This window comes from Rosa rugosa, chromosome 5 (genome assembly GCF_958449725.1).
Source record: "Rosa rugosa chromosome 5, drRosRugo1.1, whole genome shotgun sequence".
Classification (NCBI taxonomy): Eukaryota; Viridiplantae; Streptophyta; class Magnoliopsida; order Rosales; family Rosaceae; genus Rosa; species Rosa rugosa.
Window position 1 is genome coordinate 1,335,116 of NC_084824.1, and position 18,467 is coordinate 1,353,582.

General features: G+C 38.7%; 3 protein-coding genes and 1 pseudogene across 3 annotated transcripts; 2 read left to right on the forward strand and 2 right to left on the reverse strand.

The window, feature by feature from the left end:
* Window positions 1-799: 799 nt before the first annotated feature.
* LOC133709180 (transmembrane 9 superfamily member 2) lies at window positions 800-4,374 on the forward strand. The gene is made up of 7 exons (XM_062134846.1): window positions 800-1,002; window positions 1,158-1,198; window positions 1,627-2,212; window positions 2,320-2,457; window positions 2,547-2,703; window positions 2,782-3,266; window positions 3,792-4,374. Exons 1-7 carry the CDS (start codon window positions 854-856, stop codon window positions 4,009-4,011), a joined length of 1,776 nt encoding a protein of 591 aa, XP_061990830.1. The 5' UTR covers window positions 800-853; the 3' UTR covers window positions 4,012-4,374.
* Window positions 4,375-4,534: 160 nt separating this feature from the next.
* On the reverse strand, window positions 4,535-6,735 carry LOC133709181 (D-galacturonate reductase-like; annotated as a pseudogene).
* Window positions 6,736-7,300: 565 nt separating this feature from the next.
* Window positions 7,301-7,969, forward strand: LOC133709071 (agamous-like MADS-box protein AGL62). Its single transcript, XM_062134676.1, has one exon. The coding sequence runs from the start codon at window positions 7,301-7,303 to the stop codon at window positions 7,967-7,969; it is 669 nt and encodes a 222-aa protein (XP_061990660.1).
* A 2,840-nt stretch (window positions 7,970-10,809) lies between these two features.
* Window positions 10,810-12,685, reverse strand: LOC133710524 (D-galacturonate reductase). Its single transcript, XM_062136612.1, has 4 exons — window positions 12,196-12,685; window positions 11,716-11,959; window positions 11,445-11,624; window positions 10,810-11,338 (listed from the first exon to the last, which is right to left on the reverse strand). The coding sequence occupies exons 1-4, from the start codon at window positions 12,516-12,518 to the stop codon at window positions 11,126-11,128; spliced, it is 960 nt and encodes a 319-aa protein (XP_061992596.1). The 5' UTR covers window positions 12,519-12,685; the 3' UTR covers window positions 10,810-11,125.
* Window positions 12,686-18,467: the final 5,782 nt, after the last annotated feature.

Genomic DNA, 18,467 nt, shown 5'->3' on the forward strand with positions numbered 1-18,467 from the left:
AAAAGTTCAGCAATTTTTTTTTAATTAATTAAATAATTAAATTTTATAATTAAAAATATTAATTTATATTCATTTTTGTTCAATAATATGTGTAAAATACGAAGAAGAAAAAAAGAGTAAAAATCGTGTATAATACTTTTGGCTTCAAAAGTACGGGAAATTTAACGAGTCCCTTTAAAAAATACGAAGTATGGAAGTATTTTTGAAAAAAACGTAAGTACGTGTTTTATTCGGGTATAATACGAAAAATTACTAACTAGGATCTCAACTTCAAAATATTCATTTTTCAAACCTGAAATTTAATGCTAGGTTCATTTTAGATATTGTGAGGCAAAAGAATGATCAAAAGATGAAAAACGAAAGAGATACGAGTAAATGTTTGAAAGAAAAAGCCATTTACACGTCTTCATTTTTCGAAAAAAATTGGATTCCTAATTTGCCACAATGCACAAATTTGAAAGTAAAGTCATTCTCTTCCTCCTAGTTGTAGGATTCATCTACGATGTATACTTTAGTTTGATTCAAAGACAGATTGACTCTATGCATTGATTATTAATATGCTAGTCTGAGACTACTATATTAAACTAGTCTTCTTGACTTTCCCAGTTGCATTGAAAAGCTGGGCCTTCAGTTGAGCCGGTCCTTCAGGTGTGACATGTATCAAACCGAAAACAACAAGGCCTTTGAGGTGTGATTCGGGCTTATCATGAGCTTGGTCCGTAGTTTTTGGGTCCAAAGAAAAGCCCACCAAAAAAAAAAAAAGTTATCCGGTTGCTGCTTTAGTGGGGTCTCGGTCTCACTTTTCTCTCGACTCTCATCCTTCTTCTTCTTCTTCTTCTTCTTCATCAGAGCCATGAAGAACCTCTTCACCATTCTCGTCCTCGCAGTTCTAATCACCTGCGGTGCGACCTTCGTCAGATCGGACGGCTCCGATCACCGCTACAATGAAGGCGACGTCGTCCCCCTCTACGCCAATAAGGTCGGCCCCTTCCACAACCCCAGGTAACCCTATAAAATCTCCGATCTGGTAATCTCTGCTTTGTTTCGATTCGCATTTCTGAGATTCTGTATGCAATTTCGGATTCGTGGAAGATTTTCCAAACACGCCCTTGCTGACGTTGTGCTGATGACTAATGTGTATCATTGTTTGGTTTCAGTGAGACGTATCGCTATTTTGATCTGCCATTTTGCTCACCAGGTTTGTATCTCTAGCATTTTGCTGTTACATTCCTTATTTCATAGAAGAAGAGTTTGCAATGCATTAGTTTTAGCTGTGATAATTAAATTTTAATTAGGAAATGTGTACATGCAACCGGAATCGGTGAATTCTCAGGAGTAGAAGTTCGATAGTTGTAGCATTTGTTATATTTATGTAGAATTTTCGGTCAGTATAACCAATTTGAATTTCGTACACATTGCTATGGTTTTTGAAGGGCATGTTGAAGGTTTTGAATGTTTTGTGTTTTAAATATAAAATTAAGGTCTGCATGGTTGTAATTGATGCAGCTGTGTTTGTAGAATTTGATACTGTTGAGCGAGTCTGTATCATATAAGATGAGATGTACTTTTTAAGCATTGTGTCTTTTGTTTCTTGAATTGGCTGAGAATGATTTGTAATGGTGGTAGGTGATGTGAAGGAGAAGAGGGAAGCTCTCGGGGAGGTGCTGAATGGAGATCGTCTAGTGAGTGCTCCTTATAAACTTGAGTTCAGGAAAGAGAAAGACACCGAAGTTGCTTGTAGAAGGAAGCTGACCAAGGAGGAAGTTGCGCAGTTTCGAAAGGCTGTGAAAAAGGATTACTACTTTCAAATGTACTATGACGACTTGCCCATCTGGGGGTTCTTAGGAAAGGTTGACAAGGAAGGAAAAACTGATCCAAGTGAATACAAATATTTCCTGTACAAGCACATCCAATTTGAAATTCTCTACAATAAAGATCGTGTGATCGAAATTGGCGCCAAGATGGATCCTCATTCAGTTGTGGACTTGACAGAGGACAAGGACGTTGATGCGGATTTCATGTACACTGTGAAATGGAGAGAGACAAATATTCCATTTGAGAATAGAATGGATAAGTACTCACAGTCCTCTTCACTGCCACATCACTTGGAAATTCATTGGTTCTCAATCATAAATTCCTGTGTCACAGTTCTCCTTTTGACGGGTTTTCTTGCAACAATTCTCATGCGAGTCTTGAAGAATGATTTCATGAAGTGAGATTTCGTGAGCTGAGCCTGATATCTAGTAGTTCATTTGCAAATCTTTGGGTTTTGGGTTTACAATGTATTTTCACTTATCATATTATTAATTTCTCATAAAGGTATGCCCAAGATGAGGAAGCAGCCGATGACCAAGAAGAGACAGGATGGAAGTACATTCATGGTGATGTTTTCCGGTTTCCCAAGTACAAATCGTTGTTTGCTGCTGCCCATGGTTCTGGAACCCAGTTGTTCACCCTGTAAGGATCTTATTGCAGCTCACATATGAGTTTTGGTTAAATACATTTCTGTAGTAAATTTACTGTCTTTTTACTTTGTGCATTTCCAGCACAGTGTTCATTTTTATGCTTGCACTGGTCGGTGTATTTTATCCATACAACCGAGGAGCTCTGTTCACTGCTCTTGTGGTCATATACGCACTCACATCTGGCATTGCGGGATATACTTCAACCTCTTTCTACTGTCAGCTTGAAGGGACAAATTGGGTAAGTAAAGATTCTCTCTCTCCCTGTGCAACAAATTGTAGCTTATTGGAATCATGACTTTCCTTTTCTGATTGACAGGTTAGAAATTTATTACTCACTGGGTGCCTTTTTTGTGGGCCTCTGTTCCTGACATTCTGCTTCCTTAACACAGTTGCAATTGCTTATAGTGCAACTGCAGCTCTTCCTTTTGGTACTATTGTGGTAATTGTCCTTATCTGGACATTGGTAACAGCACCATTGCTTGTCTTGGGTGGTATTGCTGGGAAGAACAGTAAGGTTGAGTTCCATGCTCCTTGTCGCACCACAAAGTATCCTCGAGAAATTCCAACTCTGCCATGGTACAGGACAACTGTTCCTCAGATGGCAATGGCAGGATTTCTCCCTTTCAGTGCGATTTACATTGAGCTTTACTACATATTTGCCAGTGTCTGGGGTCACAGGATTTACACCATCTACAGCATTCTGTTTATTGTTTTTCTTATTCTTTTGATTGTCACTGCCTTTATAACTGTGGCTTTGACCTACTTCCAACTTGCTGCTGAAGATCATGAGTGGTGGTGGAGGTAAACAATTTTTTTTTTCCACATAATATTATAGTGTGTGTGTGATCATATTTGTATTGCGGTTTTTGTGACATTATACTGCTTAGTCCTAAATCTAGAGTTAGGTTGTCTGCTTTGTTACGAGTTTTCCAAACATACTTTTTTCTATGTTAAACTTTTGCTAAATTAAAGGCCTCTAAAAGTCAGTGAGTAAAGTTTATATCGGTGTATGCTGATCTTGCATTCTGATCATTGAGTACCAAGAAATGTTCTTAATGTGTTTCCTAGTTACAAAAGCAACTGAAAATTTCCTACTGATCATGCCTATATATCTGGGCAACTGAAAATTTACTGGGAGTCTGGAGTTTAAAAAGCAACAGAAAAAGAAAAATGACAATAAGGGTTTTCATTGTTTTCTAACAGAGCATATGCTTTTTCAAATGTATTTTCTTTACGATACTCGATGCAGTTTATTTAAAGCAAGAAAATATTGATATATTGTCAATCCACTTTTATGGACTAATCAGAGTTCTTGATTTGCGGCAGGTCTTTTCTTTGCGGTGGATCGACTGGCCTATTTATCTATGGTTACTGCTTGTATTACTACTATGCTAGATCAGATATGTCTGGTTTTATGCAGACATCGTTCTTCTTTGGTTACATGGCTTGCATTTGCTATGGCTTCTTTCTCATGCTTGGCACTGTTGGATTTCGTGCTGCTTTGCTCTTTGTTCGTCACATTTACAAGTCTATCAAGTGTGAATAGCGGGTTAGCTGGATCTTTTTGGTGAATTGGTCCTTGTTTCTTCCTTTAAAACATCGGAAAAAATCTACGATTTTTGGTATAAGGTATCAGATAGAGTGCCTTCAGAAGCAGCAGAGGACGCAAGGTTTCCTAAATTAAAAGGTGTTTTGAACCCTCAGTACGGCTCTTGCTTCAGGCTCTGGGAAGATGTGGTGCTCCTGAACTCTTCTTCACTATTTTAGTGTATCTATGTGACACGGGAATAACTTGTATTAACCACATTTTACGTACTCTCTGAAAGTGCTCTTTCCTTTGTACTCTCGAGTAATTTAGCTCACTATTTATCTAGCTATTTAACTTATATGTATTCAGTATTTTAACTTATATGTATTCAGTATTTTCGGTACTTACATTTAGTCAAAGATATGAGAGAATACATGCTGTAAAGAGATAAAAGCAGGGGAAAGCCCGACTGTATAGCTAGCCTCTTGCATCCAAAAGATCAGCTTTGATTGATTTTATTCATAACGTGATACAATATGAAGTTAAGAAAGACCACTATCCTGCAATCTGAATTTCAACACCATTATACATTATGATAGAGGGTGTCGATCAATTAACTAGGATCTTATCTTGACGTGATGGAATGAATAATTGATCATTCGATCATAATCCAGTGTCAATCTGAAGCAGTAGATCATGCTGTCCCAAAAGTGTAGCAAAAACGAAGCCTTTGATCTGTGGAAGACGACTTATCTTCTGCAACTCCCCTCAGTCAAGGACCAGTCGAAGATATCAAGGTTCTGCCTCATGTTAGACTGAATGAGCAATAATCCAAGATCAATTCACAAAAAGCATAAACACTCTTAATATTAATCAAACACAACATGAACCAAACAACATGATATTCAAGACATACCTTCTTCATTGTTAGGTGCCATTGCAACAGACGACTTGGCAGCAACTAGTATTGATCTTCTCCTCAACTCAGAATTCAAGCTCCTTCTATGGGGCAGGACTTAAGGCTTTTGTAACAGAGAGAGCAGGGACCAACACTTCCTATATATATTGGTTATGATCCTAAGAATCCTCCCATAAAGGTGTTTCTTAGTAAACAAGTCACCAATCACAAGAAGCCTAATGCAACACTAATTCAGATTACAATTGCAATCGAACTAATGGATTCCTAAACTATGAGCTGATATAATTGTCTCAATAGGTTTCTAGGTGTTGTACTAGACATACATCTCCTATTAATGATCAAAGTTCAAATCCAACTTGTAAACTGAATATAGATGATAATAGGTCCACTTTTATTCTAACACCTCAAATTGTAGCTTTTCGCTACCATGCTCACCCCTTGCTCATATACCCATCTCAACGATATCTGCAATTCACACATGCAACATATGCATACAATCTATTAATTAATAATTAACTAAAGCTTAATTTAATTAATCAATCAAGCTATAAGGTTAGTTATTAAAGTGCTGCAGGTAGACAAAGATATATAGGTGCCAAAAGATTAATTAATTTATGATTTTATGTACCCATCTGAGCAGTTGTTTTCCCTTTCGCTTTGGCAATCTGTTGCATGTAGGACTTATTGTGAGCCTAAAACCCTATCGTCTCCCCATGAAGTCCCAGATGCACCCAGTGGAGAGTAAGCTGTGACATGTATCCCTTTTGCCTTTCAAAACTCCCTCAGTTTCTTCACCTGCCAAGCTGGGCTCATCTCCACCTACATACATACAAACACCAAATTTCTATCAGTAACAGACCTAAAACATCGACCTCGCTGATTAGCTAGTAAACTGCCATTGTTACTAGCTAGTAATGGATCGATGATATATATGTGCGTACATGATTGATGGCAGGAGGGATTTTGGCGATGGAGAGGAGCTCCTCGAGCATCTTGGAGGTGAAATTACTGACGCCAATGCCCCTTGCTAGGCCGAGTTTCTTGCATTCTTCCATGCCCTCCCAAACAGATTTGATATCGAGGAGTTGTACCTGATCTTCGTCGAGAGGCATACCCGTCATCTCTCGCCCCAATTTGAATTAATGGCCAATGTATTACGTACATATCAACATACTCCATTTGAAGATTCCTACCAAAATATATATGTACATGTAATTGTTTGGTGAGTTTGCAATACCATGTAAAAAGAGACCTCTTGTGGTATTGTTCTTTGCCTTTAATAACTAATTGGGTTGTTGATGATGCTGTAACAGAAACTCGATCAACATATATATCTCGTTAAGTAGCCAAAGATAAGTGTAGAAAAATAATGGGGAGGATCCTAATTACCTTAAACTGGTGTTGATTGCAGGAAGCACAAGATCTCTTTCAGCAAAGCTGGCCCAAAGCTTGGTTGTGATGAAGAGCTCATCCCTCGACTCGATGAGTCCAAGACGTAGAGCATCAGCAATAGCTTCCCCCAAATGTTGCTCTGAATTACCATAAGCAAAGGCGGTGTCAAAGTGGAGGTAACCCACTTTGATTGCTTCAAGAATGGCAGCCTTGGCCGTTTGACGGTCCACCGGAGGGTGCGATGAAGTTCCCATGCCGATTACTGGCATAGTAATTTCATCACCACATGATCCTAGTTTTAGTGTTTTACTGAAGAGACCTTTAATGATGCCATTTCTAAATTAACTTGGTAGACACAGCAGCTACCACCTATGTCTTGCATGCTTGGCTATAAGCTACAAAAGGATTCTTATTTTTGTTTTTGCTTTTGTGTTGCAAGATCATGATTCGCGTGGGCTTTTATTTCTATTGTACATATAATTGATCATTGCTGGGTCATGTAATTATATGCTTGTCAATTGTGTTTTACATTTATTTGACACAAAAAGTGTCTATCTACTTTATTCAAAAAAAAAAAAAAATTGTCTATCTACTCTTCAAGATCCGAAGAATCTAGCTATCTACCAATATGTCCACTGTGAATTAAAATAAGGCAATGACGTCTCAATCAATAACCTTTTTAGGTTTCTAGCTATGTAATTTAAGTTACATAATTATTGACATGTTCATATCAATCATGTAACAAAAAATCAGGTCTATATCATAGTCACCACCACGCCAAATGATTCTGCAAGAGAGAAGTAATTATGATTTGCAAACAAATAGTTTTAACTTAGGAATTTTATCACTACTAATTATATATTTTCTATCCTGATTTTTAGCTGTTTGCTAAAATTAAGATAAATCAAGGAAAAATTATGATAATTTCCCTTGGATGCCGAATAGTATCTTCATTATTTATAACCTTCTCTTTGATATTCAATTTGATCGATAGCCATGTCCAAGAAGACCCAAGGCCGCAAGAAAATTGAGATCAAGAAGCTAGAGAACTCTAGCAACAAACAAGTCACATTCTCAAAACGCCGCGCCGGCATATTCAAAAAAGCTGGCGAGCTTAGTGTGCTTTGTGGCGCCCATGTGGCAATTATAGTGTTCTCTGGCGCAGGGAAGGTGTTTTGCTATGGACACCCGAACATCAACATGGTGCTCGAGAGCTATCAAAACGGTCTTAGTTCAGTCGTCAGAGTTAATGAGGAAGCTGGCGATTTGCTGGTAGCGGAGTTCAACAAAGAGTACGTGGAGGCGGAGAAGGAGTTTGAGGATTTGAAGAGGAAAGCCACGGGGATTAAACAGATGGCGGATGAGAAGAAGAAGATGATGAAGAAAATGAACATGAGTGAGGGGTTTTGGTGGGATGAGGCTGTGGATTTGGCAATGATGGATGAACGGGAAGGGGAGCAGTATTTCAAGGCGTTGGAAGAGCTAAGGCGAAAGGTGGCTGCTAGGGTTGATGAGTTGAAGATTTTGAATGGGACTATGATGGGGCCGCCGGTCCCGGCGGTTCATCATCGACTTTGTCATGTGCCGTTCATGACCACCAATAATCGTTTTGGTAATTGTCAGGACGTCCAATTTGGTTCTGGTTATCATGATTTAGGGGTTTAAATTACTATAGAGAAAACTCCATTGTAGTACTTTATAATATATGACATATTTTGGGTTAAAATCTTCTTCTTCTACTCCTCCAATTGAAACCCTAACACATTTCCACTCCTCACACATTTTTCGGGAAGGAAACCAAGTTGCAGATGTTTTTGCAAATTTTGGCCTTTCTTCAGCAGGTTTGGTTTGGTGGGATTTCCCTCCAGATTCTGTTTCATCGTTACGTAATAGAGATTATTTGGGTCTTCCCAATTTTCGTTTTCTTTAGTTGGGGTTAGAGTTAACTTCGATTTCCGTTTGCTTTTGTGGGGTAAGGCTTTACTTCCTCCCTTATGTGTTTCTTTTTCTTTCTTTTGAAATAAAGGGGAGATGGAGAGCATTGTAGCTCTTCTACCTTCAATCTTAATCAAAAAAAGAAACCCTAAATACTACTCCAATTGAAACCCTAAACCCAAGTGAGTGAGTGGGTATTAGAGATGGTGAGACTGCGCGCGACTGTGCGCGACTATGCTAGGGCTCTGTGTGGACGATAGGGAGAAAAAACTTGGTTTGCTTTTATTGTGACATATTTATTCGTTAGGTCTATTGTATTCCTTTTGTTTGGATGAACTTTTCTATAAGACTGAGCATGATTCCTATTACGATCAAACTGGCTAGCCGTACCACAGTATACGTAAGTACTAACCGAAAAATAATTCAACCTAACATTGGGATCATCATGGTGCTAGCTAGCTAATAATTCATCATCGTGATGGAACATAACTTCTTTCTCAGGTTGTAACTTACAACCTCTAAAACGGAGTCAAATTTTATGATAAGTCTGAAATACCCACAGTAAACACTTCACCGCTCTTTCATAAACAACTGCAGAAGAATAGGAACTGTAGTACAGTCTTTCATATAATTTTTCTACAATCTTGGATTGAATCATCACAACTCCAGTGGTGTGTCCCAAACATCAAATTGTTGGCCTTAAAACTTGCAAATCCGGCAAAGACCCGAAAGAAGAATTTTTCTTTCTCACCGACACAAGCTTCTTCAAGCAATGAATTCGATCAAGGTCTTCATCTTGAAGAATAACCAGATATGAAATTCAAACACTTTATCTATTGTTTGCCTTCATCTCGAGAACGATGTCAATCTTTGAAAAAATTTCATATCCGGGGATTCATTAACTAACGATCTATGCATGAGCACAGGACAGATAAAAAAAAAAGAAAAAAAAAGTTCAAACACTCCCAGCTATTGAAGGATTTGATCAATTAGTCTGCATAATCCTGAAAACGATAAGGATGTTATCAATTCTGAATAGCCTATGTAATCATGCTCGATCTAATGACATTGAATTTCTTCAAAGCCCAGAAAGCTTCAAGCCAGCGAATTTGAAAGAGGAAAAGATAAAAGACAGCAGCTTGTCTCATATTGTATGGGGTTAAAGTGTAAAGGATTGGTGATGAACAAGAACAAGCAGAAGCATCTGGATAGAGGTAACACTCTGCCAAAAAGAAATAGTAACAATAATAATAAAAGGATAAATAATAGTTTTTTTTTTTGGATTCCAATGTCAAACCGTCTATGACCAACCTCCGTCTGTTGGAAATTACCGAATACCCCACTATCATTCTAAAGTGTGGACAACGTTCCCCCAGCAATGCACATAACCCTGAGGTGTAAGTTACGGCCTGCGTATTCCAGACATCTCCCTTTCTCAGTCTTTATGATTTGGACTCTTGAACATGCAATGTGATGACAAGACAACACAGTACGCGTAGAACGATCAATTTGGATGTGAAAGTATGTGGCTGTTGGTGCAGAAAAATTCCGTAGAGGAGTTTGACTCACCAATGAATGCGGATTGGAGCGGGAGCTGACCTGGAACAATCGAGAAGCTTCCTTGGAGTGTTGACCTGGAGTTTGGCCGTCGGCTCGAGGAGAAGGGGGGGTACCTACAGAAAACCCTCTGATGCCTAAGTCAGTACGTTTCTCAGTAGTGGAGTCAAACAGGTTGGAATTCGATGGTTTACCTGGTCAGTATGCCCCCTATTTATAGATGAGGGAGAGCTTGCACCACAAGTCGCGTTTAATATCGCCATTACTCCGCGTTATTGAATAACGCCGTTATTCCGCGTTATGGCGTTATTGAATAACGCCGTTACTCCGCGTTAGTTATTGAATAACGTCATTATTCCGCGTTATGGCGTTATTCAATAACGCGAATAACGCCGTTACTCCGCGTTAGTTATTGAATAACGCCATTACTCCGCGTTAGTTATTGAATAACGCCATTACTCCGCGTTATGGCGTTATTCATAACGCCATTACTCCGCGTTATTGAATAACGTCATTACTCCGCGTTATTGAATAACGCCATCATGCCACGTTATCACGTCCGCGCCGCCTTCTTCATTGTGGCACTAATAACGGTAATTGCCACCCGCATTCATGACCGCCATTGTCCGCGTACTTATGGCAAGGGTCAGTTGGCATAATGATGAGTCCAAAAATCGTCGATTACCCCCACAGTGGCCAACGTTACTAATCACATCAATGCAAAGCCTCATCTCCATCTCTAATTCTCTGTCGTGTTGTTCATGGCATATAATCAAAGTAGATTTGGTTAACATTCAGCCACTCAACCATCACCTGCTGGAATCTACAGCGAACTGCGTGATAATTTTCCGGTTTTAACTGCGATCGAATATTTTGAAACGATGCATTTTGTAATGGATGTACACATATATATTGTTGGTGTCTTACACGGCCGGCTTCATCAAAACGTTCACAACTTACAAAATATATTCGAAATTTCATTGTGCAAAAAATTTTGAAAATGACAAGAATGGTGCATATAAAGGGGGAATAAGTATATATATACGGTACGGTACGGTGTTGAGAACATCGATCACTACAAATCACAAAACAAAGGAAAGGTGCTCGTAGCTATGAATTAAATAAAGAAAGACAATATATGCCGCAAGCCTTACATCATCAACTAATATTATTGTGTGTGTGTATATATATATATAGTCGGATAGTCCTACATAAACTACATTATTTTGTTTAACCTATATATGTTTCCAACAAACATTTGACTGCATCAGCAAATATATGCCAGGATAAAGTTCCGGAAACTTCTAATAATAAGTGACCAAGTCTGGCTCATAATTCTGCGTCAATTTCCAGAACGATATCATGGGGTCCTAGAAGTGAGGCAAAGGTAACCCCTTTCCGTTGTGGAAGATGACTCATCTTCTCCAATTCCTCCTCGGTCAAGCAGAAGTCGAAGATGTCAAGGTTCTGCCTCATTCTTTCCTTGTTGTAGCTTTTTGTTACTATGCTCACACCTTGCTCATACACCCATCTCAATGATATCTGTAACCATCAACCATTAATTGATCAGCATTAGTTTCAAATTTTATACTTCAATCCTTAAAATTGCATTTCCCAAACTCTAGTAAATTTTGTACCGTCGACATACCTGAGCAGTTGTTTTTCCTCTGGCTAGGGCAATCTCTTCTATCACATCTGACCCCAAAACCCTATTGTCACCCCATTTAGTCCTAGCTGCTCCGAGCGGAGAGTAAGCCGTGACATGAATACCCTTTGCCTTGCAGAAGTCCCTCAATTTCTTCAGCTGCCAAGCTGGGTTCATCTCCAACTATACATATTTCAAGAACTTTGAGTTAATTAACTGAATTAGGATTAATGACTTAGTGAACTAATTAAAATGAATCGTCGAGTAATCGTACTTGGTTGACGGCCGGAGGGATTTCGGCGAAGGAAAGAAGCTCCTCGAGCATACTGCATGTGAAGTTACTGACGCCAATACCTCTAGCAAGGCCAAGTTTCTTGCACTCTTCCATGGCTTCCCAAACAGATTTGATATCAAGGGGCTGCACCAGATCTCTCTCAACAGGCATGCTTTTCACCTCTTTTCCCAATTTGAAAGGCCAATGTATGATGTACATGTCAATGCACTCTAGTTGAAGATTCCTGCATCAAATTAATTAGTCAACTCTAATCAAACCGTTTATACCGACTTGTCATTAATATTGTAGAACTAAAACTGGACCATCTGGCCTTATATATATATATATATATATATATATATATATATATATATATATATATATATATATATATATAGAGAAGAAAATGTGCATTAATTAATATTCTGGCTGGTTACCTACGTAGTTAGTTAGAGGCAGTAGATTCCGATTCAAAATTACCTTAAACTGGCTTTGATGGACGGCAGCACAAGGTCTTTCTCGGCGAAACTAGCCCAAAGCTTGGTTGTGATGAAGAGCTCATCCCTAGAGTTGATGAGTCCGATGCGGAGAGCCTCGGCTATGGCTTCACCGAGATCTTGCTCCGACCCGTAAGCAAAGGCGGTGTCAAAATGTCGGTAACCAGCTCTGATCGCTTCGAGAATGGCAGCCTTGGCGGTTTCTGGGTCGGCCCGAGGGTACGATGAAGTTCCCATGCCGATGATTGGCATGGTCAGGATCTCATCACTGGAGGAGCTTAGGGTAACTGAAGGAACCTTTGCCATTGAATTTACTTGAATTGAAACTGATGGATTAGATTTGGGATGTCTTCGGTTAAATACCTCGGTTTCAAAGAAAAACAGATTCAGAAGGTAGATGAGTTGTGCCGAGGTGGTTTCCAACTGCACCAACGCCTTCCGTTTATATAGGCAGTGCCACCATGCTTTTCTTTTTCTTTTTCTTTTCTTGGCTTGTGTAGGTAGCTGGAAGAGTTAAAATGATGCCGTGGATTTGGCCCTACCGGACAAGAGAAATCATACTTTTTGTTGGTCTTCAATTTGCCAATTGCTAACAAATAAAATACATAAGTATCACGCAACTAATTAATTATTAATTTAGTGATATTTTTTTATTATTTGTTCATACGGTATCTAATTGAATAATTCATTCTTCAATTTTATCATTTTTATTGTTAAAATGTTTCATGTGGTTATAGCTTGTCAAGATAAGTTGGAAAGAGAGATAATTACGTACGCTAAATTAACATTTTGTAGGCACTAATTGCGAAACAAGATCAAGATCGCTAATTATAATCTGATCAAGTGTGTCTGCTTGATTAAGGAGCAAATATCTCGAGTTCCCCTTGATTTAGGAGCAATATACTCGACATTTATAAAACGGTCATAATTCCCACAATCTATGATATATCATGTGATTAATTTGAAAAACAAGAGCAATCCATAAATTATGCATATATACTTTGACCAAAAAAAAAAAAAACTATGCATATACGGTAAACGTGTAGGTTATTTTATTAGATGAATGTGATGGTTTGATCACTATACTGTATTTTGGGAACACTTGTTATTGTTATGTGATGGATCGATCATTTTAATGTTGGTAAAAACATGTCCAATATGCATTGCATGTTTTAAAGGAACTTAGAAAAAAAAATTAGAGTTTTTGTCAATTTACCATAATTTTAGGGTCATTTATCCCACTTATCCTATCAAGTTTTTTTTAATTTCCTCTTACCCATAAAGACTCTAATAATGTCTTCCCTAATACCTAAGTAAGTTTTTTTAGTTTAGTTTTTTTTTTAGACTATTTTACCCTCACTCCTTTGTTACATATATATATAGAGAGAGAGAATGGAAGATAGAGAAGTCATAGGAGACTTCACCAGAGTTAAGTCACCGGCCGCCGGATTCAAGCCAACTATCGCCTGACTCCGGTCACCGGCCACCACTCATCGGACTTTTTTGAAAACCTCGCTGGAGGTCCCTAAAGAGGTCGTCGGAGATCTCATAGGTTGCGGGAAATGTTTATTGCCCCAAAATAGACATGTATTGACTATTGCCCCCCAATATTGCTCCCCAATAGAGGGGCAATAGAGGTTTATGAAACCTCCCTGGAAATCCCCGAGGAGGTTGTCAGATATCTCATATGGGGCCGGAGAAGTTTATTGCCTCCCAATAGACCTTTCGATCGCTGGAATAAGCAATGTTCTAAAAAACGGCCTAGGCGGCCGCCTAGGCGCTAGGCGGTAAGGAACCGATCAGATTTTGGCCTAGGCGTTGCCCTTAGGCGCTGGGCTACTAGGCGGCCCTAAACCCTAATTTATTCTATATTTTGACTATTTTTATATTTATAATTAATTTTTAGACTTTAAATATTTTTATTTTTATTATTATAGGTCATAAAAATAATTTAAAAATTTTAAAAATAAAAACCGCCTAGGCCCCTAGGCACTAGTCCCCGGGTCACCGCCCGATTAGCGCCTAGCGTTTTTTAGAACCTTGGGAATAAGAACTAATCTCCCTAAAATTAGATAAATAAAACTTTGATTAAGGAAAAAAACGAGGAGATTACATCAATTAAAAACATTTAGTGCTCCCTAATAGACTTGTATTGCCCTTGGCATAGCACCATTTTTTGTAGCTTGTTACTCCAATAATTTACATTTTATATTACCAAATTAAATTTCTCATTAAAAGGCGAAAAAAAAAGAAAAGAGAAAAAAAGAAGAAGGATTGGCTGGCTTGATTGAGCTGTTAGAGGTACTCGTCGTCGGAGCAGGTGATGCAAATTGATTTAGGCACCCAAAAAATGTTCTGGGCACCCACACATCTTCTCTCTTCTGTGAAGCTGTGAAGACGTGCTCGATCTCACCAAAAAATTGCCTCAGGTGAGCTCACTGGTAAACTTTCGCCAAGGAGGGAGAGATTGATGTCGCCGGCTGCGGGAAGGGAGAGATTGATGTCGCCATCGACCTTGCCGGAGCTCCACCACCACCCCCGCCATATCTTCACTTATTCTAAAAGCTTTGCCCTATTTTCCCTCGCTGTTTCACAATGCCTACCATAGCCGACCGCAGCGTCGAACTCGAATCTACTGCCGTCGGATCCCTCAGAGATTCTACTCCTCTGAAATGGAGGCTGAGATCTAATTGGTCGTCGATGAAGCTGAGTCCGATGAAATGCAAGCGCGTCGCAATTGCTTCTGTCATGAAATTATGTAGTGTTAAGGTCGAATCGGAGAGGAGAGTCAAGGAGGTAGTCGGATCCAGTGGTGATTTGGCTCCTTAGAAGCGGAAGTTGAAGTCCGATTCGTCGTCGCCGATTAAGCCGAGTCTAGTCTCGTCGTCGATGGAGTGTAAATCAGCTCGCCGGCGCCTCAGTGCTTGCACCAACACTCCTGCAAATGAGAGAGAGAGAGAGAGAGAGAGAGAGAGAGAGAGAGAGAGAGAGAGAGAGAGAGAGAGAGAGAGAGAGAGAGAGAGAGAGAGAGAGAGAGAGAGTGGCTGGAATTCATTAATTGGGTTGAGAGCAAAATGGTCATTTGCTGTTAAATTGTGTAGGTGGGAACAAAAATTTGTTGCTGAGGTAAGTGAGATAATTTTTACTCATTTTGGTGCTTTGGGCCAAAGACCTAAAAAATTAAGTGAATCATCTCCACATAATCACATTTTTTTTTTTTGAATTGACACATAATCACATTTATCATTTGGCAAAGTAAGCGTGAAAAAATAAAATAAAATATATATACATATATATATAATCTAAAACTAAAAAGCAAAAAAAAAAAAAAAAAAAGTGAAAACTAAATGGGGAATGATCGCTTTGGATTGTGTGAGGATGATAACGCGGTACATTTTGACCATCTAGATGCTAAAAATAAGGAAACTATTCGTAATCGTAACAGTGATACTCGATAATAGAAAATTAGAAATTGATTTCTTCTTAAGACGGGAAGGGGTAAAGTGACTAAAGTCAAGCCAAAAATAATGTATAGAATTCATTACGAAGACTTTCGATCACTTATTAATCAGTTGGAAGTTTAGGCTACGTGGTCAATGACCTCATTTAATTCAAAACATAATTGCGGGGTGAATATCTGGGTAGGATTGTTGCTGACTTGAATTTAATTCGCAGTTGTACGTGAACCTTGTGAGACTTTAGGAGGAGCTTGACACATGGGATGGAATATATGACAGAGTAAACGTTTTACCATTTACGTTATACAAAAAGCATATCGCAATGCATATTGGACATGTTTTCACCTACATGAACTTTCAGGTCTAGGGTCGAACAGAATGTAGATTCAGGTCAGACAAACCCTGTGAGCGAAACTAGAAATTCGTTGTCAATCTTCTTTTATCTTGATTGTTTCAAACTTTTGGACACTGATCAGTTAGATGGTCATAGCTAGCGACATGGAAAAAGATCAATCGGGGAAATCAATTAAAGTCGGCTGACAGGCAGCAGATAATGTTTGAAACTAAACGGTCGTGATCATAGAAGTAGCTATCAACAATAATCGATTGACTAGCTAGCTAGATAAAACAAGCAAGCCCTAATTATATTCATAGTCTTAAAAAGAGACCAGGTTAAACGTGTTGGGGTTTTCATGTCAGCGATAGCTGTTTCTTTGTTACTTTAAATGACTTTGATGCCTTGTATTCCATCCATTGCAAGTATTGGTTACTAGCTAGCTATCTTGTATTTAAGAGTTTTGACATCACCGGAGACGACCCGACACAGATCGATGAAGTTTGGCCTTCTTTCCTGACCAAATTACCCATCTCCAACTATCTCCCCTTCTCTTCCATGTAGATATGTAACCCTCTTTTCGGCCTGACCATACGAACGGGTGTTATTAGAACGGTGTTGGCCGTACTATTTGAATGATATTGTTGATAAAGTAATCTGGGGTTCACATCCAAAACCAATTGGCAATGGATGGAGTGGGTCAAACCCTTATAAACCCACAGACAAGATCCCATTTTTCCCATGTGGTATCAGAGCGGGTTACCCACGTGTGCATGCCTAACGGCCACACGGGCTCCACGTCACCCAAGTTGTCCACGTGTATGGCTTAAAAATTCGCCAGACGTGCGGGGGCATGTTGAGAATATATACATCCCACATGGGAAAAATGGGACCTTGTCTATAGATTTATAAGGGTTTGGACCACTCCATCCATTGTCAATTGATTTTAGATGTGAACCACAAATTACTTTATCAATTGTTTTACCGTCCGAATGGTACGTATACATTCAGGAGTTGTGGACTTGTGGTTAATTAACGCAACACACATGACGATCACTTTATGTTGAAAGATACATGTTGTGAACACGAGTATCAATTGAAACTGGAAAGGTGGGCTACGCCTTGAGGCAATGTGTAAAATAATGGGAGACATTTTTCCCAGATTGTGGGTTTTTGGTTTTACGAGAACAAGTCTACAAAGCGATACGACCTAGTAGTTGCCCAGGCATTGGGGCTGCTCACCCAATATATTTTAATGATTAGTAACTTTTACTTATCTGATTCTAGAACTTGTATAGAAGAAAGAAAGGAAGGCCGCCCACCCATTGATTTTGTTGTTAATTCCCACAAATAATTAGTAAATATCATTCTCCTCTAGTCCTCTTACTTTTGGTCAACTAAACATCATTTTTTTTTTGAAGGAAACTAAACATCATTTCTTTTTTCCGAGTGAAAAGAAAATGTATTCACTAAACATCATTTCTGTTGGAAGCAGAAACCTCCTGCTACCAGTAATGGACACGTGTAATATTTTGACTGGTAGACTGCCAATGGTTCTCTTCTTCATTGAGGAAAAACCCTATAGTCAAATAGTCAATTAGTCAGTAGTCGTGAAGGTGAACTCCCTACCGCCCTCAACCATTTGACAAACTGCTTATCAAAAAAATTAAAAAATAAAAGGGGGCAATCTGTCCACTACCATTTGATTGAGTGAAATTAGTTTTTATTTGATATTAATTTTTAATATAGTCAAATAGTCAATTAGTCAGTAGTCGTGAAGGTGAACTCCCTACCGCCCTCAACCATTTGACAAACTGCTTATCAAAAAAATTAAAAAATAAAAGGGGGCAATCTGTCCACTACCATTTGATTGAGTGAAATTAGTTTTTATTTGATATTAATTTTTAATTTATAAGTGGGGTTGTAAATTCGAATCACAAAAAACTAGTTATAATATGAATTTGTTGGTATAATAAAAGAAAAAAGAAAAATAGGCCATTCCCAAAAAAAAAAAAAAAAAAAGAGGCAACCGCTAAGGATGGTGCAGACCGTGCAGTTACACAAAGTTTACCTCAGTTTTATAAGCATTAATATGGGCTTAGAGGATTCAAGCTCAGGAGCCTCACGTCTAATTATTTGTCACGGATAGGGATGTGATATTTCCACGGTCAAATCGTAAAACTTGGACGCATAAATTAATTCCCATGGCCAAATCCTAAGGGATATAACCGCGTGCCGCAGTTAGGTCTGGTATATTCTAACATATTTCAATTCTTGATACATAGGATCGTAAAAATCAATCATAACCAGTTGGACGTACTGTTGTAGCTTAGCTAGCCAAAACAAACAATTAAATACACATACATGGGACCTATTCATATGAATACTGGTCTATATTCATGTATTTGTTTCATGGGATCGATTGATTTCCTTGAAAACTTAATTTTCAAACCCACTTTGATC

Excerpts from the sequence above, each read along its gene's own strand:
- LOC133709071 (XM_062134676.1), top strand. The coding sequence starts at position 7,301 with ATGTCCAAGAAGACCCAAGGCCGCAAGAAAATTGAGATCAAGAAGCTA.
- LOC133710524 (XM_062136612.1), bottom strand. The coding sequence starts at position 12,518 with ATGGCAAAGGTTCCTTCAGTTACCCTAAGCTCCTCCAGTGATGAGATC. Across the intron at positions 11,960-12,195 it reads TCCATCAAAGCCAGTTTAAG|GAATCTTCAACTAGAGTGCA; the intron begins GTAATTTTGAAT and ends AATTTGATGCAG. Across the intron at positions 11,625-11,715 it reads TCCCTCCGGCCGTCAACCAA|TTGGAGATGAACCCAGCTTG; the intron begins GTACGATTACTC and ends AAATATGTATAG.
- LOC133709180 (XM_062134846.1), top strand. The coding sequence starts at position 854 with ATGAAGAACCTCTTCACCATTCTCGTCCTCGCAGTTCTAATCACCTGC. Across the intron at positions 2,213-2,319 it reads TTGAAGAATGATTTCATGAA|GTATGCCCAAGATGAGGAAG; the intron begins GTGAGATTTCGT and ends TTTCTCATAAAG. Across the intron at positions 2,704-2,781 it reads AGCTTGAAGGGACAAATTGG|GTTAGAAATTTATTACTCAC; the intron begins GTAAGTAAAGAT and ends TCTGATTGACAG.